Source organism: Conger conger, chromosome 9 (assembly GCF_963514075.1).
Source record: "Conger conger chromosome 9, fConCon1.1, whole genome shotgun sequence".
Lineage (NCBI taxonomy): Eukaryota > Metazoa > Chordata > Actinopteri > Anguilliformes > Congridae > Conger > Conger conger.
Genome location: NC_083768.1, coordinates 27,590,934 through 27,618,900, shown reverse-complemented (window position 1 = coordinate 27,618,900; position 27,967 = coordinate 27,590,934). Strand labels below are relative to the sequence as shown.

General features: G+C 43.9%; 1 protein-coding gene across 3 annotated transcripts in view; it reads right to left on the bottom strand.

The window, feature by feature from the left end:
• agap3 (ArfGAP with GTPase domain, ankyrin repeat and PH domain 3) overlaps window positions 1-27,967 on the bottom strand; it is a 242,271-nt gene that overhangs the window by 125,562 nt on the left and 88,742 nt on the right. The window contains exon 1 of one of the 3 annotated variants that reach the window (XM_061253761.1): window positions 820-1,129. The exons of the other annotated variants lie outside the window; for them this stretch is intronic. Coding sequence (XP_061109745.1) covers window positions 820-934 — 115 coding nt within the window. The 5' untranslated portion in view covers window positions 935-1,129. Of the gene's footprint in view, window positions 1-819; window positions 1,130-27,967 lie in introns of those variants that run through there. 3 annotated transcript variants of the gene reach the window in all.

Below are 27,967 nucleotides of genomic sequence, written 5' to 3'. Positions count from 1 at the left end.
TTTTATAACCATGCCTTCTTTACGGTCAGAGGAATGAGAAGAAATTAGGCCTTGGACCTTGGTTCAATGCTGTATACATACTGTGTGTTAGGGCTGCGTGATATAGCTATCGCGGTACATTGAATAGTTTGTTTTTAGTCTTCGGAAGGTGGCGGTAGTTTTCTTTCCTTCTTTTCATCTTTAATCACACTTCATATGGTAATGCATCACCAAACTTCAGTGAAATGCTTCCAGGGGAGAAAAATCACTTGTACCTATTCATTGTTCTGTTAACTTACCTTTTTGTTTTTTTAAAACACATTATTTTTGCTGTTTATCCTTGTAGTCATGTTTTTATCTACCCCATGGAAACAGCATGGCCCTGTTACTGTCATGTCAACAAAAAAAGATGCGAGGGATGTTTCTTTTCCAACGAAAGCATTTCACCTTGGCTCAGAAAATTTGAGGTGTGCTTCCGCATCAGGTATGATTAAGTGAAAAAAGACTCAAAGAAAACTAACACCACATGCCGATGATAGTTGTTACTGCGCTTACAAATAAAATGTTATACCTCGATGGCTATATGGCCCAGGCCTACTGTATGTAAAGTACAGAAGAAGTGGACATACCTTTATTGAAAGCACCAGGCAATTTTAATTACACATTTAATATCATAACTTCTAATTCTAGCCACAACAAAATCCAAGTCGGATAAACCAGTATAGCATGTTTGAACTACAGCTTTGTGATTGTGTAACATTTCAAACACAACTTAACACCCAGTCAACTGTTCTATGATGGAAAAGAGCAAAGCTACAGAAGTCAATGGCCCATTGTTACCTGTGGCTATGTAGTAGGGGTTGGGGATGGCATGCAGGTCTTTGGTGATCAGATGATCCTCCTCGCTATATTGGTCCTGTTGCCTGAGTCGACTGCGGCACCCAAAGCACTGCATTATGGTCCGTCCCTTCTATAGGGTTCTGCCCACTCAACAAACTGAAACATCCCAAGATACCAGACTGTCTTTGTCTTTTTTTGCCCCAAAATCTGTTCAAATCTTTCAGTTCGACTCCAAATCATGTGCATTTGTTCAGTTTGTTTGCCGTATTATTCCTATTATGCTGTCGGCTGAAATGCAAGGAAACCTTCCCTAAGCTTTAGCGGCAGCTCAGGAATGTTAGTGACACACAACGCAGGTTGCAGCTCTCACCTAACTGGTCAAAGGGAGTAAGACGAGGAGGGGGGAGGAGGGGGAAGCGTCAGGTGTGAGCAGTCATATCCTCCCTGTATAATCCCTGGGTGCTGTGGCCCAGATCCCTTCCGGAGGTATTTCAGATGATTAGTCTAATCCTCAACCCCACAGCCACCACGGAGGCAATCAGGTAATTATGACTGATCTGCAGTGAGAACTCATTCTATTCTTATGGTCCCCACCTCCCTTTCTCTCGCAGTATACTGCAACGTCAATCATCACCCTGTCATATCATTATTTCTGGCTGTTATAAAAAATTGGTCTCAGAGAAGTCTCTCTCTCCCTCCCCTCTCTCTCTCGCTCTGTGGTAGTATAAGTCACCCTTAGGTCAGTAGAGCAATAGATGGTTACTCTTCACTTCTTCACGTCTGATTTATGAACACTGGAACAGATTACCAGAAATGGCCATCACTCACAGGCTAGTCATGTTAATAATGTGCAGTACATGCGCGAGCTTATGCATTTCAGATGCTCATAATAAGATCCTATCTGCACCATGAAAAAATATGGGGGACAGTGAAACTCGCCAAGTATGTAAACAACATAAAATGACATGGCTGCTTCTTCTTTCTGACAAATCAAGCAGTTCAGTCATGCATACTTGACAAACCCGTCCATAATGACAGCATAAGGTTTTACAACAAGTGTCAGGAATGACTTGCTGTTGAAATCAAAATAAGAAACAAAAACATGTATCCACGACGGAAAAACAGAAGAAAAAAAAATCAGAACTAAATTTAAACAAAAAACTTTTGTTTTGCATTAGCCAGTCAAAAAAACATTATCCTTTAAGATGTGGAAAGAATACCACAAAAAAATCACAACAAGTATAATGCAACACCTGAGGAAGTTGAGCAAGAGTTAGTAACCACCAAAGGCTGGTTCTCATTGCTCTAAGACTACTGCAGAATGAGGGCTTCAACTACTTTGTCCAGAGGGATGGGAGGGAATTACTGGTTCTGAAATGTGACAATGAGCCTCTAACAAGATAAGAATGGCCAGGCTACAAGATGCCTCCCCTGACCATAAAGTGGTCAGGTAATAGATCCTATTACCACTGTGTGGAGAAGAGAAAGGCATTACCTTTAGCATTTGACATTTTAGGCTAACGACAGTCTCAAGGGTCCTCCACCACTGCCTTGAGCAGGGTAGGCTTTTGCGCCTGAAAAGCCACACTGTCATGTTCTTCATTACCCAGTGCCGGAATGTTCCATGATGTGGCCTTTTACGATTTCTGCATTGAATAAGCTGAAGCTGACACAGACAGGAAATTAAAGAGGCACACTTCAGTGAATGAATCATTCTTCTTGAAAGCTGGCACTTCTGCCATACTCACCTGAAGGGAAAATTAAATGACACCCAAATGCACCAGAGGTCACATGAAGGTATCAAGATTCAGCCCACCACGGCAGCAAATCACTGGACATAGTTTTGCCCAGGTAAAGAGGGTTTCAGGTTTTTCGTCCCTGGCTTGTTGCACAGGAGTTGAGGAGGTACACTGTATTCTACCTGTACCGAGCGGGCATGAAGAGTGGTTCTCCAACACAAAGGTTCAATGACTCCAAGTGAACAGTGCCAGGGGCTACCAGCATGCACTTCAGAGGAGAGTGTTGTGTGCTTGTCAAGAAGAACGCTGCGATGTTGTAGTCCTACGAGCTGAAGAAGGCATCTCTCCCAAATTAGGAGAAATGAGAATACATAAAAGGGAAGAATTCTTTTTTTTTTTTTTTTTTTAAACCATGTCTATAATTAAAAAGAGTAACACCAGCATTTCAGTAAATTCAGCATCAATGTGATTTGTTGGAGTCAGCTGAAACACTACGATGGCATACTGCCATCAAATGATCAAATCATGCCTTCTTAAAAACCATGACTCAATTAATCTGTCTAGCATCCCAATTACACAAATATGAGCACACCTACATATATCACCCATGGCAAAAGTCATTCAAGACCTTTCTAGAATCAGATTAGTAAAAATGTAATAGTTTTATAAATCTGGCACCCAGTCCATGGCTGAGCATGTCAATTCCCACCCCAATTTAGCCAATTGTCTGCAACCGTAGCTATATTCACACGCAAACCCCAGTGCCGTTTCTTATGAGGCTTTAGCATGCAGTCCATGGACACCAATCAACCAGCAAGGGCAGTTAGACATCGATGAACAATGAGAAACTTTCTAAAACATTTTCATAATGTGGATACCTATAATTTCTCAGAAACAATCACCATGCAGTATGAATCATTTCTATAATTGTATGCAGTAGATAATGCAGACAATGCACTCACATAAGATCAAAATTTCTAACAGTAACAATATGAGTAATAACTGCCTGGGCTGGATGCAACCAACAGAATGTGCTCCACCAACCACAGCGCAGACATGGTTGAGCCAATGGGATGATTGAGCTGGTTGAAAAACATGCTTTCTTTACTGGAATAAAGCCATCAGAATTACAATATGCCCCCAGGAATTAACGCTTCCATACAGGTGAAAATAAAGAACACAAGGCTGCTTACTGTAATTAAACCTATAGACCTACTGTAAAAATAAACTATTTGGTCATGTAAATGCCACTCATACACAAAGTAAAATACTGAATCACATAACAAAATAATGAATCACAAGTAAAATGCCTATGCACATAATAAAAAAAATAAAAACACTGACCCTATGGAAATGCAATTTTCTATTAATTCAGTAATTTCAATATTTGAGTCGCCAAACTCCGTTCCAAACTGGAAGAGGAAGATGATGGGATAGTTTTAGGATCTTCAAATAAATATGAATTTCAATGTATTATACCATACATAGTTAACCCCCTTATTATTATTAATAATAATAGTTTCCCTTATTATTATATGATTTATAATGCAAGACTATTCAAATATATTCTCCTGCAATAGTAACATAGGTATTGTGCAGCATAGACATGTGGCCTCTGTAGTGGCTGGACATAGAATTAAAAATAAAAAGACACAACAGATAAAAGCTATTCCCCCACCTGTTTTTAGGCCAACAAGAATGCCATTACATAGCTTCTGCACTTGCTAAAAGCAGACCTCAACTGGGAGAGGATAGCTCAGATCCACTAATCTGATTCTAGAAAGATCTTAAATGTCTTTTACTGCTGCACACTAGGACTGCAATATCTGCACTTGCAGTATCCAACTGCAGGGTTCCAAAAATTCACACCAACACTGCCCATAATTACTTAAAGAAGTGCATGGATTTGATGAGAGATTGGATCCCCTGCTGTGCAGATATTAGCTGTAAGCAGAAAGGCATAGCTAACACCCCGGGGACCATGCATTGCCTCCGCACAGAAGGGAATACATAGAGTTAAAGACTAATACTATTACTGCACACCTCCGCCTCAGCCCTTTGCAACTGAGAAAATAATTTCACACACAAAGAAACGTGATATTTTCAAATGTGGTTGAGCTTAATACACATCCAAAAAAAGAACCTTTCCACGTAAAGACGCTCTTTGAGAAAGGCTGGTATGAATACACTATTAAGAGCTGATTCTATATTTTTGATGGAAGACGAAGGATAGGACAGACTAATTATGAGGTGAACGCATAGATCTATATGCTTGCACATCCAACACTCATTCAAGCAACAACAGATGGACGAAATGGTCTTCATAGTCGCTAAGAATAAATATTTAACATATGCGGTCCTTATAGCACTGGAGTAATTACACCAGCAGACGTGTTTTAAATGGATCCAGCAAAAAGCACTGGTTCCTCCCAACTCTGGATGTATTTACTTCAGCTCAAAACTAATTAAGTTGAAATAGTTTTTATAGGAAAATGAATTAATGTCACATCATGAGTTTTCTGTTCAAGTTCCTTTTTTATTTTTATTTTATTCACCGGAGTGGTGGCGGGCAACGTTATGAAACAACATCTGCCGGTTTTCCGTGGTGGAACCTGCGATGCATGCTGGCTGCCACATGGGGGTAGTCAGGGTACTGGAATGGCAGCCGGCACCCCGTCTTTGGGTGCTGGGAATTAGTGGAGCCTACTTGTGTTCAAAGGCTCTGAGGGTTATGTAAGCTGACACTCAATAGGCCAGGTGGAAAGCTACACCTGCCCGTGCTTGGATCATGTGGCAATCTCTGCATCAGCCAGACCAGCACGTGTCGCACTGGCCTCGAACTAAGAAGAACCGAACAGACACTGAGCCAAAAGGCTGACGAGGAGAGTGGACCTTCTTCCTGTCTGATGGTTTTTAAATCACCACAGGTGAATGAGACTGGAAAAGACTTGCTGTTGTATTTCATCTCATCGGCAAATGGGGGAGGCTATGGCCTGGCACTCAGTGAATATTGCACTCACGTTGAAATACTCTAGGTGGAATAAAGCGCGAGCCAAATTTTACAGACTTTGAAAAGCCAGCTCAACCTGACACTGAGGGAAACGATGTGCCCATTGCTGCAACCCATGTATGCTGCTGTACACAAAGTGTGCATAAAGCATACACACCTGAACAATTTGCAGACTGGTGGGAACCTAGTATACCCATAAATGGTTAAATTTCCTGCATTGATGCAAGCAATTGCTGAAAGGCTATAGATAGGAGAAAAAACTCTAGTAATTATACAGGGAGGGCTCTGGAGCTCTCAACCTTTCAGAAACACACTTGATAAGAGAGGCAGTCTACCGGGAGAGGAGGCCCTCCCAAAAATGCTGATGCGCAGAATATCTGACAGCTGAATCCAGCTGAAAGCGGGGAGAGTCTCTCCCAGCTCAATTCTGCATCTGACGGTTGCCCACGTCAAGTTTGAAGGTTATTGCTAGCCCAAGACCAGGAAAAGGCTTTGGTCCATGATGTTGATCAAGTGCTCCGGCTCATTCTCCAGCCCTCATTCTCAGTACTAACGGGAGAGTTGGGAGTTATGAATCCCACAGTAGGCAGAGCCGCTACGTACTGTCAAACTTCTAACAGTACGTAATAGCTCCATCCATTTTGAAGTTCATGGGAAACACTGGTGTTCTCGACTTCTGTAAGTTATAAAAGGATAAAAGGTTTCTGCTAAATGAATTTAATGCAATGTCACGTCACCTCCCTCTCACTTCATTGGTTCAGTGTAGTGAAGTACTCCACAATCATGAATCAACTCCAGTGCGGAGTGTGGCTTAGAGCTTGGTGCTGCCAGGGAGGAAGGGTTTCGATCAGCAGGGTTCTCTCAACTCCATATCCGACACAATGACGATGCAACACAGCTGTGGAGTCCTGCTCATCAAAAAGCCCCTGAAAGGACACTATTGTAGCAATGATGGGGCAGGCATATACGATAGGCATTCCAAATTTTGGAAAATATATACAAAAATAAGGGGCAGAAAATATTTAAATAAACATCCCCAACTTTAACACGGAGGAAGTAACAGACAGACTACAAGCCGAGGCCTTGCAGATTTTTATGGAAGATTTGAAGCAGACGCCTTCCATTCTTATCTAATTGCTTTCATGCATCCGCATGAATCTGATACAGCTTGGCATCTAATATCCGCGGCAGGAAATGGCTCAAACTGGAAGGCAGGGATCAAACTGTGAATCTAACGAAGCATGACAGAGATGATCTGAAAGAGAGCTGTTAACGGCTGCTTACGTGTCTGTCGCCATTGTGAGGGCACCGCCGGGGAAAGAAATAGTTTTATTACTCCAGACTTACACAGCGCAGGGTCCCTTGCTTGCGTTATTGGTTCATTTAAGCCTCTCGCATTCCAAAACATGACTCCATCTAAAACCCTCACGACAGACGGCGAAGCGCTCTCGCTCACCCACTCCGGTTTCCTTGGCTACACGGCCCTCCCCCTTTCAACCGAGTAGCTTTCAATCCAGCATGCACGTGGGCTAGCAATCTAGCATCTCGGCTCTTGTGTACGACGGGAGTCAATACTACTCGGAGGCGATGTGGAGCGCTGTCTGACAACATGCTCCGGAGTGAGTCAGTGAGGGTGACGAGGCCTCGGAGAAACCGATCCACCATCCAGATAAACGGGCCCATCTCCCCCTCCGAAGCTGACAGCGGATAATGGCGGGCCATGTCTCACTCACAAGCCCCCACTGGCTATTAGGAGTACAGCCTTCATCGATGAGGCGTTTTGTCACTGTGGAAATGCATTCCTCCTCGTGTGCTGTTCGTGTACGTGAGCCAACGCTCAAGAACCCGGTCCCTGCAAACCTCGGTGGGTGGAACCCAATGAGAGGCAACAGAGGACCTGAATGACAGCCCGTCCAAAGCACCTCGGATGAAATTCTGCTGCCATAACGGCGTGCACGTGCTTGCCACGCATTACGCAACACTGTTACAAAAGGTTGGCAGAGAAAGGAGAAATAAGCCTTGCATGTGAAAAGATAGGGAATTTTAGAGTACCTAACAAAGGGGGTTATAGGGAACAGTATTACTCTACACTAGGAATACAAATGCAAACACCCCTACACCTCTAAAAAACACTATCTCACATCACCACTTCAAATACGCACTACCACAAAGCCGAAGCTCAGGTCCAATTCTCCTCAAATACACTCATCCCCAGCGTCCCCCAAAATCCCCTCTCGATGTGACTGGACGTGTTTTGAGCTAAGCTTGCGGATGGCAGACGAGACCGCAGTCTCACGCCTGTGAGTAATGCAGACGGGCTGGTTATTATCCGGGCAGGTGCGGTCATGCAAGGAACCAGTGCCACCTGTTCTGCTTTTCGGCATCTGACTTCACAGATGGAGACAGCCGGCACCGGAGAACAGGACCTGAGCTTTTTACGAATTGCTGCTTTGGCAAGGATCGGTGAATTTTCTATTGCTGTTCAGAAGTCAGTGACAACCACTGAGCCTTCTGATGTGATGACAAGCCAGCCAATCAGTGAATGGTTAGCCAGAACAGCTCATGCTGACTGATAAATATTAACATGGAAATTCCTATCAATGACAAATGTAACCTTTCATAGCATCAGAACATTCAGAATAGAGTAGGTACACAAATGGAATGCAGACAGATATGTGTGTTCTTCCAGATAATCTGATAACTTCCTGTGAAACCTTATCTTCAATATTTCTGCACTAATAGATATTCCAGGTGACTCTGCATTTCTTTTCTGAACATGTACTCGGTTTTGCTGCAGCCGCAGTCCCACACGGCCAACTCCAATGCCCGCTTTGTTCTTAATAAATACCAAAGCCAGTCATTTTGTCACATCAGGAAAAACAAAGACAGCACCCACAACTCGATGTTGATAAACAATGTATTTGCCATTGCGACATTCGGGCGTGCAGTAAGTCAGGACCGCCTGCCCCGACGCCGGGCCGGGAGAGAAGAGGCGCGAGCCGCTTGTGCAACGTTCCTCAGCGAGGGGGGAGAAAGCGAAGGAAGGGCAGGAGGTCACAGGAGGCTGGGGGAACGTTTGTGGGGAAGAAAAGGGCGCAGAGCGAGATGGTGTTATGGTAATGATGCTCGCATCGGCGGGATCAGGCGTGGGCGTTGATCTCTTTAAAATTCTGCCGCACTCCCAACCCGCGCGCGTCACAGGTCTTCTACCGCCGAGAAAATGATAGGTTCCAGAACGTCAGTGGGAGGCTGAGGAGGGGGGGGGGCATCCAGACGCTCCTCTCTGCAGCTGGCGAGATGCTGGAGCTGGCGTGGGTGAGCGAGCGTGAGCGTTTACACTCTCTCGCGTGCACGAGGCCGGCAGGGGGCTGGGGTACACTCCGCGCCCAGCTACACGCTACAGAGTTCAAGGCTGTTCTGTTTATATGTGCTTAGAGATAGAATGCACTGCGCACACTTTCCCTTTGTAGGCACGACGCGTGGATACAGACAAGGTATCGCGGTGGGGAGGGCGGGGGGAGTGATGCATGCTGGTATGTGGAAAAATCAGGGATGGCAGCCAGAGGATGGGGGAGGCATTTCGCATGGGCGCATGCCTTCCGCAGCGTTGCGTGGGCAGGCAGCTCCCAATCGCTGCGGCACTTCTGTCCCAGAGCTCTTTTCTCTTTTCCGCAGCACAGAGAAACGCACAGCGCTCTTCTCTTCCTGGGGGGGCGTAAACAAGGAGTAGCGCACTTTGAAGCCGGCGTTAAACCACCATTTAATTCGGAGGGCTGTTCTGTTGCAAGTGTGGATACATTCGCGTATATCTGCACACATTAAAAGTAGAATGCTAAATGCTAATAGAGCCGTTTGACGGTATGTTGCAGGTAATTATATTTTGTACTGAGGCACAAAACTGATACAGCAAGTAGACTTTGTGTTGCTATCGCTAAACTCTATTAAAGCTAAGAATTGTACCAATTGTACCACCTCAGGCCTCTATAAAAAGAAAAGAACAATTTCACAGTGCTATAATACTGTATCAATTTCTTTTCTGTGAACTGCCCCACTGCACAACACTAACACAATCTGTATGTCAGGTATCACCTGCTGGTTTATTGATTGAGAGAATTTAGAAACACACCATTCTCTGCTGGCCTTAATACTGCCTCACAAGAATTGGCTTAAAAAAAAAACTGAAAACAGCAAAGTGAGCGACTGAACGATTTAATTGTACAAAACATGACAAATTGAAATCGATCACCGCCAAGTTGGGCACATCTGAACAATAGTTTGTGGGGGACTGTAAAATTTGTAAAATTTTGCATCAAAGCAAACTGTCTTGCACTCTCTTCAATAAATAATTGCCGGTTTCACATGCAACAAGGTCTAGAGATGGAAGGCCCCCTCAGTCTGGGTTCTGTATTCTCTAGAATGTTCCACTGGTTGATACACAAGGAACAGGAATGAAGAAGGGGAGATGACCGACGAGATTCACTTTTTTCAAAAAAAGTGCAGGTCAGCTGTAGCGGACAGCTGTAGCACACTGAATGAAGTTGGGCTATAAATGCCGAATGGCTCCAATGTTCATTTGTACACCCGCTGAAACTGATCATATGTGAGCAAAGTACTCTGCACTATCACCCGGGTTCCAGAAGTCTCAACACTCACTTATTATGCCTGGCTAAACTGCAAACTGTAAACAGTGCATTGTAATTGCAAACAAAACAATGCAAATGAGTAATCAAAACTACCATGCACAACGAGATGTGAGCATGCCGAGTATAGGTATTTACTGCATATTCTGATAAAAACCCAAGCACAAAGTTAACATGCGATTTGCAAGCAAAAAAATTAATATAAAGAAGCTGCAGAAATTGTACTGAGACTGGGAAAATCCTGAGCCTTATGAGACTGCAGGCAGTGTATCCTCAGAGTCATCAAAGGATGGCGCACAAAATAATGATTGCGTGGGTGTAATTACGTTTAATCACTATCTTTCTTTAAATGCATGCTAGCACTTGTAAACGATGCTGTTACTCTGTATAGCAGGCTACAGGTAGTGTCAAAATGCAACACTTTCATTTATTACTGCAATATGCTACTTGCAATTTTGTTTTTCTTAGTTCACAAAGGGTTTTAATTCACAGACAAAAGGCAATACTTCCACCAGTCCACCCACACCCCCCTTGCCATGAACAATCAAACAGTGCATTTCTGCGAATGCCCATCACCGGCAGGGAAAGGCACCAAATACCTTGACATTACTTTGTTTTGAGCAAAGTTCCCAGCGGTAGGGAGGAGAGATAGAAAGAGAGTGGGACTGAGAGAAGAGAGACAGAGACACAGAGAGAGAGAGAGAGACAGAGAGGAAGAGAGAGAGAGACTGAGAGAGAGAGAGAGAGAGATGGAAAGAGCAGGGGGGCTGGTTTGATGGGATCAGTCCGGATCAGTCTAGATCAGTCACGGCAGAGCAAGCGGAGGAGAGGCAGCAAATCTGAGGGACAGGCCGTGAAATCTTTCAAACCGCAAATAACCAGCAGCTCCACGGCTTCAGTGGCTGCAACCGAGCTGCTCAGTTTCCTCAGAGCTGCTCCATAAATACAGAATAACTGGAAAAGGAACCTGACTCAAATCAAGGGCAAAATGCTCTTCTGATTCTTCAGGCCGGTTCTTGTTTTAATGAGCCTTTCTTGAGCATCAGGCCTACAGAGTGCATGCCTGTATTCAAACACATTCACAAAAAGGAATCACATGCACCACAGGGCTAAACGATATGGACCAAACTGAACAAACAAACAAAACAAAACAAAAAAAAAACATACTGGGCTTATTAATTTTTTTTGTTCTTTTTTGCGGGTTGGGAACGAGTCTTTGCCCCAAGTGAAGGAGTTCAAGTATCTCGGGGTCTTGTTCACGAGTGAGGGTAGAAGGGAGCGTGAGATGGACAGGCGGATCGGTGCAGCAGTCAGCAGTAATGCGGGTGTTGCACCGGACCGTCGTGGTGAAGAGGGAGCTGAGCCGGAAGGCGAAGCTCTCGATTTACTGGTCGATCTACGTCCCAACCCTCACCTATGGTCACAAGCTTTGGGTAGTAACCGAAAGAACGAGATCGCGTATACAAGCGGCCGAAATGAGCTTCCTCCGTAGGGTGGCCGGGCTCAGCCTTAGAGATAGGGTGAGGAGCTCGGACATCCGGAGGGAGCTCGGAGTAGAGCCGCTGCTCCTTCGCGTCGAAAGGAGCCAATTGAGGTGGTTCGGGCATCTGATCAGGATGCCTCCTGGGCACCTCCCTTTGGAGGTTTTCCGGGCTCGTCCAACTGGGCGGAGACCCCGAGGGAGACCCAGAGCCCGCTGGAGAGATTATATATCTCTCCTGGCCTGGGAACGCCTCGGGATCCCCCAGGAGGAGCTAAAATGCGTTGCTGGGGAGAGGGACACCTGGAATACCCGGCTTTGCCTACTGCCACCGTGACCCGACTCCGGATAAGCGGGTGATGATGGATGGATGGAAGGATGTTCTTTTTTGCAACTGCAATATGATTAGGAGTGAAACATTTGCATGAATACATGCTATTGCCTTGTGTCGTGGCTAAAATCATACATTCAGTAGGCCTAGTATGAAGACAGATGAAGTACAATTAATATACTTGCACTATACTAGCCAGAAACCGAAATCAACTGAAACAATTCCTCCAATTTTCAAAAATTCTTGGACCACCAGTATTTGAGTTGATCCTTAGAACAAAACAACATTCTCTCGAATGTAGGCTTTTTTGGACAACTATAAAGCTTATTTGCTGGAACAAATATACCAAAAATAAAGCCATGAACTCAAAAGCTTCTTTCCCATAAAATTATCTTGAAATATCACAATTTCAGGAAATGAGGATGAGAGTTACTGAAGAGAACAAACAATGACGTGCTAGTGGCAATATTTTGGCTACAGTTAGACACATTATAAAATGTAAAAGCATCGAATCACACAACTGCCAAGTAGGTATGAGTGACAGTGAAGTAGCTTGCAAAGTGTTGCCAGATATGATTGATTGCATTTGAGGAGAAAATTGCCATATTACTTAAACTAGCTAGCAAATGAACACTGTTTAGCATTAGCCTACTGTTATCTGTAATCCATGTCGCTACAAAAACCGTGACTGTCAGTAACATTAGAATAGCATACAGACACACAAACACGGCGTGTAAAAGCCGTGGAAAAATGTCTTGCCACTGAGTTATCATTCAAATTCATGAAATCATGAAATTCATCACCGCGTTCTGTTCATTAAATTACACGTGCCTGTCTGCTTCATTTCCTTGAACACACCACAGCGCTGTGAACGACCACGTGCTAGTGAACGCATTTTGTGTTCAGAGGAGGGGAAGAATCAGACACTCAGACAGGCTCACCTCAGTCACTTCATCTCCGAGCCTGAGAGAAAGCACGGAGATATGTGGTGCTGCTTCACACCATGTGAAGTAGCTAATGACTGTTACGACATTTGCAAAACATCAATCCAACAATGAGGTACTGTAACACCACAAATATTTCAAACACATTAGAAATTATACCCCACCGGAAAAAATTTTTTATGGTGGAATATCCGATTATACAGCTTTATATCATCACAGTCATAAGAATGATCACTAACAAACTACTTACTACAAATAATTAAGTAGTAATCATGGTTGCATTGTGAAAATGACCTTTCTCTTGGTATTGGACTGAAACCAATGTGGAGTATCGCCCAACCCTACTCAACACTAGGTCAGCATCTGGAGTGAATTAATTAAAACAGCAATATGAATTTGATTTGTCCACCTCCCACTTACACATAATCGTATATCTATTGTTTCATCTAGTGTAATCCACGATTGCCCCTTGCAGAGTAGCCGGGATGATCATTAAAAAAACCTGCAAGTGGTCATTAAAGAAACCTGTGAGTGATCATTAGTGAAGCCAGCCAGCTTGACTGGGAGCACAAGCAGGCGTTTCTTCGGCGCCATTCAGAGGCTGCTGGGCAAAGGCACAAAGGGCATGCTGTTACAGCGCGTCACGTAGCTTCCTCTAGCGGTCAAGGCTTCCCGTGAAATAGCTCGCGTTCGCTTCCTGGCAGGAACAGCGGCGTTCCCGCCTTTAGAGCAGAGAGCACACCCCCTGGCTAATTTCCCTCTCTCCCTTTCACTCCGTATTTTCCCTCTTCTCCAGGTTCTTTCTCCCCTCCGCAGGCTCAAAAGAGGCACCAGAAATAGCAGCGCATCCGGGCAAAGGCATCCGTGTAATTTGCGCCTTTTGTCTCAGCTCCTCCGCCGCCCACGTACGCTAAGACAATAAGCTGCGAGGTTCATTATGCGGCTGACAGAACCATTCATATCCCATGCAGAGGAAGGGACAAAGTACAGAGGAAGCCCAGAATTTATATCCTTTTTCAGATGAATAAAAATGCCTCTGTCTCCCTGACGTCGATGAACGCAGACGGTGCTGTGCAGGGCCTGGCTTTCCGACAAATCAATTTCAGGGAAAATGCTTCCCAGGTTACGCAGTGGTCCCGCATTACCGTTTACCCTGCCCTACACCAGTGCTTGCGGGGGCCCTCCGTGTATGTATGCTGCTTTCATTACCCCCTTAACTGTAATCCCAGAGTTTTCAAAAGCTGTTATTTTTTCTTAATTAGGTGCTTTTCGTGTTTAGAGGGAATATTTACCCTCTTAAGGCACATTATGTCAGAAATAGCTATGCATGCCACGAAGAGTAAAAGTCAAATGTTGTGCTTACTGTTCCATATCGCAAACAATTACATAAACAAGTACAATTACTGAACGAATGAATGATTGAGGGAACTATAAATTTCCTACAACATGGAATCCTTTGTAGCTGAAACATAGTTTCACAGTAAATCGACTTCCTGTGTGGTACTTTTATTTGGATGAAGTGTTGCGCAGTCAAGGCTAAAAATCACCCTCAGGATTCTCACTGTCCAACTGACAGGAAGAGGAAGCCATTCAGGCTACTTTCATATGGGAGAGAATAGTCTTCTTCTCTAGTTTCTGCAGCTCAATAGCTCAATCACATCCCTGCGGACTCTCTTCGGATGCAGTTAGCGCAGATGAAAAGCATCAATGTGTGCGCAGCGCATTATGCAGAATGTGGCTCAGGTACACTTAAGACGACAGACTGCACGAACAAAATGGAGAGGATAATGTGAGCACCTGCTCCTCTGTGTTGGAGGTGTACGTGGGCGACTGACAGATCACCTACACCAACTAATTTATTCTGAAGGCCATGGATAAACTTGTCTATGTACCGTGCTGTACAGTTTGAGTCCAACTCACAAATACCGAAGGAAAACAAATTATCAGGACTCAGAACAGAACTTTTCAAAAAGATATAGAGATTCCTTTTTGAAAAAGAGAATCAAATCAATCCTTTAGAAATTTGCCCTGGAGTTATAAGAGATTGAAGAGAGTTTTTTTTGGTGTTGTGGAGTGCTACCTCATTTTCAGTGTAGAGGGCTGCACACTGTATGGGCATAGCAGTTTCTCACTCAAAAGCCATTTTCAAGGAATGTCTGATAATGTCTGTGCCTGAATAAGTTTTGGTCCAAAAATACAGTTCAAAACAAAGAGAAAATTATGGAAATTAAATCACTGAAGAGTAGAGCCTATCTATGGAGAAGAATTGATTTTTCATTTGTTTTTAGCCAATAAGCTTCAGTGATACTCCACACTCATCATGCTTCCAGTATGAGAGCAGATCCAGGAAAAATGTTTCTCACATTATTTATGTATTCTTCTGAAATGCCTCCCACGCCACCCCCCTTAATGTAATTGGTGCCTTCTGTTCTGTCAGCACTGTGAAGGGACACATTACCCACAATGTCCTGTGACATGAAAGCTCCCAGTGGTAACCAGGGCTGAAAGAGCCAGCATCAGCTTCTGCTGAGGGTTTGACCAAATCAATAAAGAATTTTCCGCTGGGTTCCTTCTGGTGCTCAATCGGTCACCTCACAAAATTGGTGTGAACTTTGTGATTAATAATGGAGTTTGGAGCAGAGGGAAAGCAGCAACCATCTGTCACGGCCTTACATTTGCCTGAGTTAGAAACCTTCACTCTGATTAAAAGCACTTCAAAACATCCACCTAAAAACAAGCTTTAGAGGGTTGCCCATACAGACTTAATCTAAGGTTAAAATATCTTCACTTAGAATGAGTACGCAAATTTAAAGACACAAAAGCCAACAGAAACTATGGCTTTGACCGAGTGGATGAACAAAGAGCAAAAGACATCTGACAGTGAAATCTGAGCAGTTGGCTATCCATCCTAATGGCATTTTCACAGTTGGGAGCCGAACTAACAGGTGCAAAGTTTGACTATTTCTGCACACAGTCCTGCGTCTCAAACATCTGCCGGCCTGCTCAGCGTTGCTCTTTGTAGAATTGGATTACAGAAAACCATGTGCGGCCGCTTCATCTTCTGAACACCCTTATAGATGTGGAATCTCAGGAGGGCGGCGTCCCGGGCCGGGCCCGATTTCCTCACGGACGGAGAAGAGACTGACCGCGCGGGGGTTTGAGACCTCGATGCGCTGGCCCTGACACGGCTGCCCACCGGCTGTCTGACAGAGGCTGCTGCTGACTGCTGCCCAGACCTCAGGAAAAAGGAACCACTTTGCTGGAAAAAGCTGGAAAAATTATTTTTTCAGAAACGCGCCGCACTGACTCCGAGGCCGCAGGTGTGTTCGTGTTATCGATGTGCGTCAGCGGTTGAACGGATCTTTCTCTGAACGGTGCATGAAATATGACACAAAGCTGGGCAGCTGCAATATGGCTGTGTGAGCTTACTTAATTTCTATTGCTCTTGTTCTACTAAATTTAGTAACACTGACACCAGATGCTTTCTTAATCAGTCAAGGTTCTAGCTCAGGATCAGTGTGTATCGGTTAGCTTCCACATAGCATAACGGAGGTTAGATCAGCACAGAATTAATGGAGTTGGAGGGAGTACTCAGTCAGGCTCCCAGTGGCACAAGCCAATGGAGAACACCCCCTCCCCCACACACACACGAAAACCTCCTAATTAACTCTCGGCCTTAACACCTTCAAAATCTCAGCCTCATCCCTCGCTGCTCGGCTGGAAGCTGTGCCAGCCGCACCCCTCATCAGCTTCACCCCCGCTGCTTATCACTCCTCATGAGAAGCAGGGAAAACAGCGCTGCTGTTACTCAACTCACACAGCTGTTACTCAAACAGGGACACTGCTCTTACTCAAACTCACACAGGGACACTGCTCTTACTCAAACTCATACAGGGACACTGCTGTTACTCAACTCACACAGCTGTTACTCAAACTCACACAGGGACACTGCTGTTACTCAAACTCACACTGCTGTTACTCAAACTCACACAGGGACACTGCTGTTACTCAAACTCACACTGCTGTTACTTAAACTCACACAGGGACACTGCTGTTACTCAAACTCACACTGCTGTTATTCAAACTCACACAGGGACACTGCTGTTACTCAAACAGGGATGCTGCTAAATGTATTTTTCATATGGCTAATGGATTAATGAAGATTTTTTGATGTAGGGGTTTGGCGATGTTTTACTTTACATTTAGAAGATGCTCTTCACCAGAGAGACTTGCACGCTCTCATTTTTAGCATTCATTTTTAGAGCTGGATGATTACTGGAGCAATTTGGTTTAAGTACCTTGCTCAAGCGTACAATGAAAGTGGCCTACCTGGGAATCAAACCTGCAATCTATTTTACGAGCCCAGTTACCTAAAATTATACCACACTTCTGCCCCAAGGCTGCACTAGCTGCTTGCTTGCTTTAATCCATGTTCCATTTGTATTTGTGTCAAAATGCTGCTACACTACACCTGTGGATGTGAGGTAATGGACTGCAAATTTAAGAGCATAAAAACAGGATACAACGTGGCTAGTGGTTGTTTTCCCTCCCTGCTTGAACATTTTGCACCTGTTGAGTGGCATTGTAGGTCAAAACCCAAGCCAAAAAAGTACCACAAAAAAACAGAGAACACGGAATTGCATGTAATGGCACAGGGCTGTCAGTGTGCAGAGTGCTCATTTTTGGGAGGGTTTTGCATTCGTGAACCAAGTTTACTTATAACCCTTTCACAACAGCAGGGCTAAGGGTTGTGAGTTGAGGCCAGTTTAGAAGATCCCCTCATGACAGCCTCAGCTCAAAATGAAATTGGCATAAGTCTTCACATACGTGTTTATAAAGCAGGTTCTTCCAGTCATCCAGTGGGTGGTTTGAAAGTTTTGATGCATGGCATAATGGGTTTAACCCTGGAATAAATGTTCTCCCATTAGAAAGTTGTTTTAAAAATGGCTTGCAGAACCTGACGTCTGTTTAAACTGGCTTCACGTGGCTATTTTCCTTATTGAAATCACTATGTTGATGGGCAGCTAGGTAGCTCACTCGGTCTTGGATCTAAAACAGCCCCACAATGCCAACTGTGGCCAGCTACCCCACAGGAGAAGTGCATAATTAGCTTTCTGTCGCTCAGGGATATGGGAGGGATACAGTTTGTAGCGATATTGCATGGTTCATTGAGTTACTCCTGCTGTCTGTCTGGATAGCCATGGCTAGCTCTCTCTGCATACAGGCATAGTACGGTTGGGGTCTCCTCCACCCCTGCTCTGTGTGTGGCGTATGGCTGCAGTGGGAGAAGAAGCCGTAGACTAGCAGGTGCATTTGGGAGGATTGCCTTCACTCTCCTGAGCTGGCTGCATGTCCAAATATGGGCATGCTTGTACACAGTTCACAAATTGGACATTCCAAACCCGGGTGGGATTGGAGATGCCAAATTAAAATAAAAAAAACTAAAACATATTCCACAAGTGGCGGCACGGATGGTGCAGTGGGTAGCACTGCCGCCTCACAGCAAGGAGGTCCTGGGTTCGAATCCCTGTCGGCCGGGGCCTCTCTGTGCGGAGTTTGCATGTTCTCCCCGTGTCTGCATGGGTTTCCTCCGGGTACTCCGGTTTCCTCCCACAGTCCAAAGACATGCAGGTTAGGCTGATTGGAGAGTCTAAATTGCCCATAGGTATGAGTGTGTGAGTGAATGGTGTGTGCCCTGCGATGGACTGGCAACCTGTCCAGGGTGTATTCCTGCCTTTCGCCCAATGTATGCTGGGATAGGCTCCAGCCACCCTGTTCAGGATGAGCGGGTTAAGATAATGGATGGATGGACGGATATTCCACAAGTATATAACTAAACATTTTACGCTTGCATTCCATTTCACACCATTATCAAGTAAATAACTATGAAATTAATCAAAATAATATTTCATGTGAAACAATCTGCATTTTCAGTAGAGTCAGTAATTACCTGGAGAAGTTTCACTGCATTCATACGGGTTATTTCACACTTGGATAAAAGTATATTCCATTCCATTTTCTTACATCCAACCCAGGATGAATTTATCCGTGCGGAGCAGACACTGTCAGCACCGGATCTTAACAAACAAACTTGTTTAGCAGCTTGAGTGCCAGGCCGTACAGTGGGTTACTTCCGACTCTAAAGGGAAGTAAGCCTACGCCGGCGTTAGTCAAACAGGCCGTATAATTGAAGGGGGCCGACAACAGTTTGCAGTCGCTACAACGTGGGACTTTCTGGAGGCTGGAGCTCACTCCAGAGTGATTTACGACAGGCCCCGAAGGACCGAGGAGAGCTGTCGGACACGCTGCCAGCACTCTCCTCATCTCCCCCGTGACATTCAGACCCGGGCATTAGAAGGACTTTCTGTGAGGGTCTAGAATAGCCCCAACAGGTAAGCCTGCCCCCTTTGGATGGTGGACTTTTCTTTTGATCTGCTTGGTAAAGTGGGCGATGCGGCAGATCAAAGGTGATCTTCTTATAACCCCCACCCAACAGTGATGAAGCATACGCTGCAGGGCAGGCTCTAACAATGTGCCCTCTGCCAGGCTCTAGCTTTTTATTTTTCTCCCTTTTTCTGTAAAGCTCATCTAAACCTTGCTGGAGACACAGTGGGACTTCACCTTCCTTCTACCTCTGGAGCCACTTTCAAAATTGCAGTTTCTTTTTTTTGTTTCTTATCTATCAAAATCTGCCCAGGGGACCACAAAGCTGAACAAGACTTCCTTATCCAGCACCTCTTTAAACCCTCAGAACCAAGTGTGCACCGGTGGAGAAATCCTCGGCCAAATCCCATGTCCAATATGTTTTACGGATCTGCCAATCCTGATCCCCGTATTTGATGGGATTTATTATAAAAGCAGGGAGTGCAGCACAGAGATGGGACTATAATGAACTTCTAATACCTTATCAACTGCAAGGAAATGGATCAAATCTTAATACTTTATGTTATCAAAAACGAAGTTTTAAATGCAAAATAGCATAACATAGCATGCAGTCTACACATCTGTACAGTTACCAAAAGCTATCTTTGTACCAGTTTGATGATGTGAAAATGATGTCAGGTTACAATCAAACTTCTATTTGTGCTCCACTGAAGCCAAACAAGTGCAGTTCCAGAAAAATGTTTTCTGTGTTGTCCTACATTCATTCATGTGACTTGGTGATTCAACACTGGTTGTTAACAAAAATAAAACTGCCTCACTCACAAAACTCAATGTGGCAAACACTGAGGGATAGGCTAAAGTGCACTCTCCTGAAATTGTGTTGTTGTCATTGCGAATGAGTTCATTTGAGAAAGGTAAATGGAGAAGGTTAGATGTTGATTAACTGGAGCTGGACTACAAAAAAATGTGTTACCTGAAGCACATCAAAGGCCACTCCTGCAAGGATGTTTGTATGGCTGCTTTCGCCCCGGTTATTATTCAAATCAGCCTAATTATTGCTCACTTTGTTTTTCTAACAAGATTTGTAATTGATACATCACATCTTAAATGTCTCTCAGTTACTTTCATTTAGAATGTGGGTTCGATATAATTAATGAAAAGTGTATAATAGCAATAATAATAACAAAAACAAAATGTTCTCTATTCATAATTCTATGAAAAAAATTCAGGTATTGATTTTGTAATTCTTTATGCAGTTGTGAATTCATATGAATTCACTAACCAGAAAAATACAACCAGGAGAAATGTTTGTCTAACATTACACATACAAGACCCTATAGTAAAGTGCAATTGGCAGCCATAGCCTAAGAAGCTATTAGCTATTAAAGACTGAATAACAATCACTCCAACAGCTCAGTCTAAAGGGTTAAAGGAAAATCTTCACAACTTAGACATGCCCAGAGCGTGATATGTGATGACTTAGTTGTAAAGAATATGTTGCTGGTCAATATTAAAAGTAAATGTGTTTTGATATTCAAGCTTTCAATCAATTTTTTCACATTAACAATACATACATGTGCAGGTACTTCGACTTCTCAATCGAACGATGTGAATTATTTTCTTTTCTCTTTTTCTATTTCTCTTTACCTTCTACAGACCTGTCCTTGTTTGAATTGCCTTGAGCTCCCATAGTTCTCATCAAGGTCCATCTATGGTTCCTCGATTTCAAGTTTTCATGAAATTGTAAGAATTCTATTAAAAAAATTCAGATTGGGCTTGCCTAGCATGACAAACAAACAGTTAATTTAAAGCTCATGAAAATTGCAATGCAATTTTATATGTATATGTATATTACTACCACAATAAACATAAATACTGAGACTGAATGAAAGGGGTGTGTTTTTGCTGTTGTGTGTGTTTCTGATTAGAGTAACAACTTGGGGAACTGAGAAGAAGCAGGAGTAGGTTAGGCACCTGGAAAGTTCCCTCCCCATCTCCCCCTCCTGAATTATTTATGAAGGTCAAAGTGGTGCACATATTGTTGTGAAGTCCCCTGGACTAAAATTAGCATGGCCTCCTATCTACGGAAAAGTACAGATCATGCAAAGCAGGTCTGTGCTAACGGCAAGTCTGATAAGCACTGGCAGAAAGCTTCACCCCATGGAAAAAAAGAATGAAACCAGCTAGATTTATATTGCGTAGCATTCCACCATTTAGATACAGGCACTGCGGGAATTTTCCTTACGAAAAAATGATGCCGATATCTTTCACCCTGCTCATAAGCCCTTTGAAATAAAGAGTCGCAACACCTTGCGAGATTTCCCTTGCTGGCGTCATTCATTAGGTACGCCTGCCAACAGTCGGACAAATAAGGGATGATTCTCGGTTTCCGAGCAATACGCCAAGTCAAGCCACAGCGAAAGGGATCGCAACAAGCCGGCTCTGGCGCTCCTCCAGAGGAGATGAAAGTGTTCCGAGGGCTGACCCGTCAGCTTTATTGGATCGGAGAAAGATTTCCCCCAGGGCGCGCATCCGTACCTGAAGAACAGGCCATAAAACAGAAAGAGACTGTGGCAGTTTGTTATGCGGCGAGACAGGGGCTCGAACGCACCTGCTGTCTGCCGGGAATGAAGAGAGCAGCCGGAAGCGACTCCGCTCGAGGTTTGGGGCCGGGGGCAGGAGCGGTGTTCGGAGGTAGCCTGGTTTTCACTCACCTCTAACCACCACTGGCAAGCCGGTGTACTTATATTGGTTATGGGGGGGGGGGGGGGCGGATATAAACACAGCCCCGCGCACCGGTCGATACATGACACCATCGCTGAAGTTTCTCCACAAGCCTGGCCGAGCCTGGCTGTAAATATGCAGGCCTGTAAAGCTGCGTGTGTGTTTAACAGCCCCCGCTATTAATTCTCCTGAATCCCACCGATCCCCATCGGTGCTGCCATTCGAAATTCTGTCCCTCACAGTTTTACACCATCGATTTCTCCTTCCTCTAATGGCGGAGTACAGAGAACCTTCAATGAGCCATTGCGGAGCCTGTGGGGTGCTCGGAGAAAGAGCCGTAGCATTAGCCATCTTTATGTCTTCACTAAGCAGAGGGGCAGCTCTCCCATTGTGATTCAGTCAGACAGAAGAGTACTAATGGATGCAGTTTCACACCGTACTGCAGGCAGAGAAGGGAAGGCTAATTGGTGAATGACCTATGAATGGGTCTGTATATAATCACCCAGATCCCCAAACACTCCTCAGCTGGAACACGAGAGATCAGTTGATCAAACAACCAACACAAGAACAAAAGATTGAAAGGCACCTCTCCCCTGCCTCTCCCATGGGGCTCTGCTTTTCGAAAACGAGCACTTCCTGCCACCCACACGCGCTAGAGCAGAGCGTTTTGGGATAGGTTTGCAGTGCCAAACATTTTTATGTTTCTTATTTGTTAAGCTGACAGATATGTCAGGGAAAACGTATCTCATGTTAAGCTATGTTCACTCCGTCCTCAACCAGTCACACGTCGGTAGAGTCGATCTCCATTACCGTAAGTGCCGACACCCACCCGTGTTTCACCTTCTCAGATACTGTTTAAATCAATCTCTCCCAAGCGGCCTTCAGATAGCATCCTTAACACAGCCAATGACGGCTGAGGGGCGTGCTTATCACATTCAGGAATCACTGTTCTTACATATTTTACTTATATTATCAGTGCAGCAAAACATGCAGCCTGCTTTGTATTCTTTGGCCTTACTACAATAAATATTACAGAAAGAAAAATCTAGGCAAGATGAGAAGAGTCCTTCCTCCAGGCTGCAACATACTCACTTTGCCCACTTTGGTTTACATATGCTCAAACTAAAGTCCGCATGGACAAATTTAGACTGCAAGCAAGCACTGGAAATTAGGACTTATTGCAATAAAGAAGTATCATTCTTTATTGGCTTTGGAAAACTGATACAGCCGAGTGATGGTAAGTTGACCTTCAACACATGCAATCAAAATGCAAACCATTAATTGGAACAACTCCAACTTGTTCCAGTGAGTTCTGCCCCAATACGCATGTTTCCAAATGGCAGAGGTGATATAACTGTACTATTGTTCTGCATTTTATATACTTTTATATATGTATAAACATCTAATCTGATTCTCAAGGAAACATTACCTCCCACTAGAAAGGCATTTGCTCTAAGTGGCTTCATTAAATATCAGGCTGGAGAAGATGAACAAAATGTAAGAATCATAATCTCTCTAAAGTTGCCGAGTAAATAAATAAAGTAATGTAAAAAGGCAGACCACATCTATTATTAAACAGGTTTTTTTTCCCCTATCGCTGGGCTTGAAATAGGAAAATTGTATCTATCAATCATGACAACATGGCAAGCACAATATTATAATAATCAGCAGGCAGATGCTTAATGAGTTATTGATTAAGAACCTATCCCTAGTTTTGAGAGAACAGAAATCCCTGATTGACAGAAATTGCCTTCATTATCGCAGCAGGACTACAGTTCCCAGGTTCCTCTAAGGCTGAACATGATTGCAGTGTTTGATGCGGAACCTTCCAGTCCTCACCTCACACGAAAAAGCAGGACACTCGCTGTGAATGGATGTTTCGAGAGCGGCAAGAATGTGCTCAGAATTCCGAGCACAGGGGCTAAGAGCAGAGTCCCCGTCTCTCTGGGGTTTTTCCTCTCTCCCCAAAACCCTGTCAACATATATACTGTAGCAAGTCAAGCTGCCAACCAACACCGATTCCATTCAAATTTCTGCTTATTTATCTTTCAACCTACATGAAAACATTTTATCGCTGCATCGTTTCAAAATAAATTTAGACTACATTTGGAGTGATTAAATAGTTTAACGTTCATATTTCGCATGGCATTCAAGCATAAAATGTAAAGTGCGGTTCACTGTATGTAAAAATGTCATTGCTACAGCAACCATTGCACTGCAATATGACTTAACTACACATATTGCAGTTATTCAAGGACATTGCAGGCACGAGTGCAGGTATAATTTGCTTCTGAACATTTCTATGTGAACTTATCCACGGGGAAGCAATCCTCTTAGTTACCGTCGCCATAGCGTCTATGGTCATGCTCAGCAGTTGGTCGTTCCCTCGCATTCAAATAAGGAAATCTAACATTACTACGTCAAGTGCATGCATGTCCTGACAGGAACATAAGCGTTTGAGTCTATTGAACATTCCCTAATTGGACCAATTTACCAATTCAGTTTCCTACGCAGTACTGAGTGTGCTTCCAGATCACAGAGAAGATCATCTCCCTCTTAACCCAGCGTTTAGGTCTGTGGTGGTGCTGGAGTATGAAAACATTCATTTATTTTAAGGCTGTGTAGACACACAATCATTCTGAAGGCCAAGCCAACCGCTGTGAAGCTCTGGAAAACAGGGAGGCACCACAGGTAAGAGAGAATTTACGAACAAATCGCTGTTGCCGTGACGGAAACAAGATTAAATCACCGTGACCTTGGGGGATACAAGGAGCTAGATGCAAGGACACATTTCCAGCAGGCTAATGAAAATCTTCTTGCTTGTTTATATTTACTGAAAATGGATGCCAATCACTGTAAAGCAGTGGATCTGGATAGCGGCCATTCAAAATTGACATTTGTGAACAGATAAGTATTTTAGGTGAAGAGCAAAAGCCACGACTGTCGATATTGTTCAGTCCTGCTTGAGAATGAGAAAGTGCATGTCTTTAAAAGAATCATTTAGGCTACATAATTATTTAGCCCACAATAAATGGGGGATATGAGGATTGTTCATATCAGTTAAATAACCAAGGTGTCAATGTTGTAATACAGATGAATATTTGACATAATTTGATAGTGTATAGACACACCTTCATTATCAAATGACTAATAAAAACTAAGTCTCTCTTTTGCTCCCTCACTCTCTCTCTCTCTTTCGATCCGTCTCGGTCTCTCTCACTAGGGTCATGCAGTGCCTGTTTCAGTGGAGTCCCTGTGGATAGCCCTGGAAACAGACAGGAGACAACAGCCAACAGCTGTAGTGTAGGGCAACAGTCTGCTTCCCAAGGAGTGACTAATGCTGACCTTAACCTCCACAATGCCAGCAGTCTCCACAACACCTGCGGCTGGCACACTCTGTGCTACAACCGCAGCACCTACGACTCTTTGTAATAATTTGGAATCGCTATATGCCGTGGAAAGAGTAAATCTGGCTTCACAGTAGAACAGAAATGCTGTTGTAGAATACACTACCCACCTAAACATGGTATGTATTTGGAAGGCTACATCCAACCAGAATGCATAATTCAACACTTACTCACACTTTGACAGATGTGAAGAACAGTGAAAGCCCTTGTCAAGAATATCACTCTTCCCAGACAATATTTTTGCAAGCAGAGTATATTCAAATGAACAAGCATGTGTAAAGAAAATGTATTCATAAATCACAGGCACATTTTGCTCATGTAAACAAGCTTGCATTTAAACACAGCTTTTAACAAAATGCCTTATCTATACTACTCTGCAACAATAACTTTATTCATACTTTTTTAAACAATGAACATTTCTAGCTTATGAATCACAATGCTGCATCTGGCTTTGGAAAAATGCACCATCCACTGGAAGACAAGAATGACGAATCTCATTTGAACCTCATTGTTCGTTTAATGAAAGCTATTTTTCTACATTGCCAATTGTCTCTAAATAACTATTTACTGAACTTCTGAAACATAAGCGAACCGTTCCACTCATGTCATTTTATGATTTGGCAGCAATTACACTGCAATGCTGCTCAGGTTTCAATCCAAAATTATTTTTAATAATACAAAATCATTTTGCTGAAAATAAGCATGGCATTAACGTGCATTCTATAAATATTTAATGTTTTAACTGAGCCAAGATTCATTCTTTGAAATTAAGGACTTTATTTGCAGAATATTTAAAATATATTTGAAAAGGAAATCCAATCTATGCTGTTACAAAACTACAAGCACAGTGATTTTCAACCTGCACTTTTATGCAAATCTGGCAGTCCACGTCTCACATAACATACGTTGAGAAGCACTGATGTGCAGGTAGACAGATAATATGGCCTCAAACATGCCAAGCGCTGTGTGTCTTTAAGTGTGGCAGAATGCCTTATTGCACTTCGAGAGAAATTCCTGAGCCTTCATAAACAGGACCATGAAGGATGGGCGGGAAAAGGACTTGGAGCCAAAATGACACTTCCAATCAGGAGCAGACCTGCTCGGGAAGACAGGTGTTGCTTTAATCATCCGGCAAACTGGAGGCTGTCCTGCTGACTGCAGTCAGCTGGTTTTTGACGCTCCGCGCGCGCTGTTGTTTTGCGTTTGCCTCAGCGTTGCGACGGGCTCTGCGTTTCTGTCGGCTTGGTGCTTTCGCTTTGTTGGAGAAACCGCAGCAGACGTCGCCCGGCCTCACGCTACGTGGTTCGTCTTTTCCAGCCACGCAGCAGAGACAAACGCAAGCCGACACCAGTTCAAACACGCTTTTAATTACCAATATTAATTACACGCACCGCCAACGACTTATCAGTGACACCGCTGATATTTTCTGACTTGACGGCTTAGTGGGAATGTCATTTCCTTTAAAAACGTAAGATCTCTGATGTACCAGTGCGATTACATTCAGCCCTAACGGTGGCTTGCCAGGGTAATGCATAAATATGGCTGAACAGTAATCTGGAAGCAGCTCCTTACAAAGAATCCCAATGCTATTAAATCTAAAACCAGTTGAAACAATTTGCTTTCAGCTAAAAGGAACAGTGCAAGTCTGTTATCACTTCAGACTTGAAAAAATGGATGGAAAGGTCTTTTTTTGCACTCATTGAATCCATATAAAACCCATTAAAGCAACACAATCAGTCACATTCAACGCACCCACAACCCCCCGCCCCAATTGGGACCGAGTAACATTGCAAAGCACAGAACACAAATCACAAGCACTGCGCAAATTGGCTTCTTTTGCGAAAGCATATGACTCACAGTACAGAGAGTCTGGCGTACTGGAGACTAATGACATGGCATTAAAGCAGCCGATGGTGTGCGCTGGCAATGATAAAACCAACAGCAATGATAAGTCCCCATCCTCGATTAACCTGTGACCATTTTTCTTGCTTCCTCTCCTCGCGAAATATCAAACAAGTAAGAGAAATTAGAGAACATCTAAGATAGGTGTCCATTACGTTAATACCAGGCTGCAGGCAGGAGATGAATAGGTGTAATCACGGTCCGATTCTTCCTCGGTAATTGATTGCTCGCCGATTCTGTGGGTGAGGGGCGGGGGCTGCGGATGATAAGAGCCCCTGGACTCGGGACGTGAGCCAATCAGGGGAGATTGGGACATGTCAATTTACTTAACATGGCCGACAATCTACCCGCATAAAAAAAAGCAGGAACGCAAATTGTTTTTGTTGGAAGGTCTACCCTCGGTTAATGGAATCGAGCGCAGTTCTGTTTGTCCAGAGATTAGCCCGCAAAATATATGTGCTCATAGCTTGCTACGATCATAAAACAGCCATTTGCTATGAAGTTTGCAACAGCCTTTATTCACTGCAGACAACCTTCTATTGAGTGCCAATGTCCAGTGATTGAACCTCCGTCTGCCTGGAGCGAGA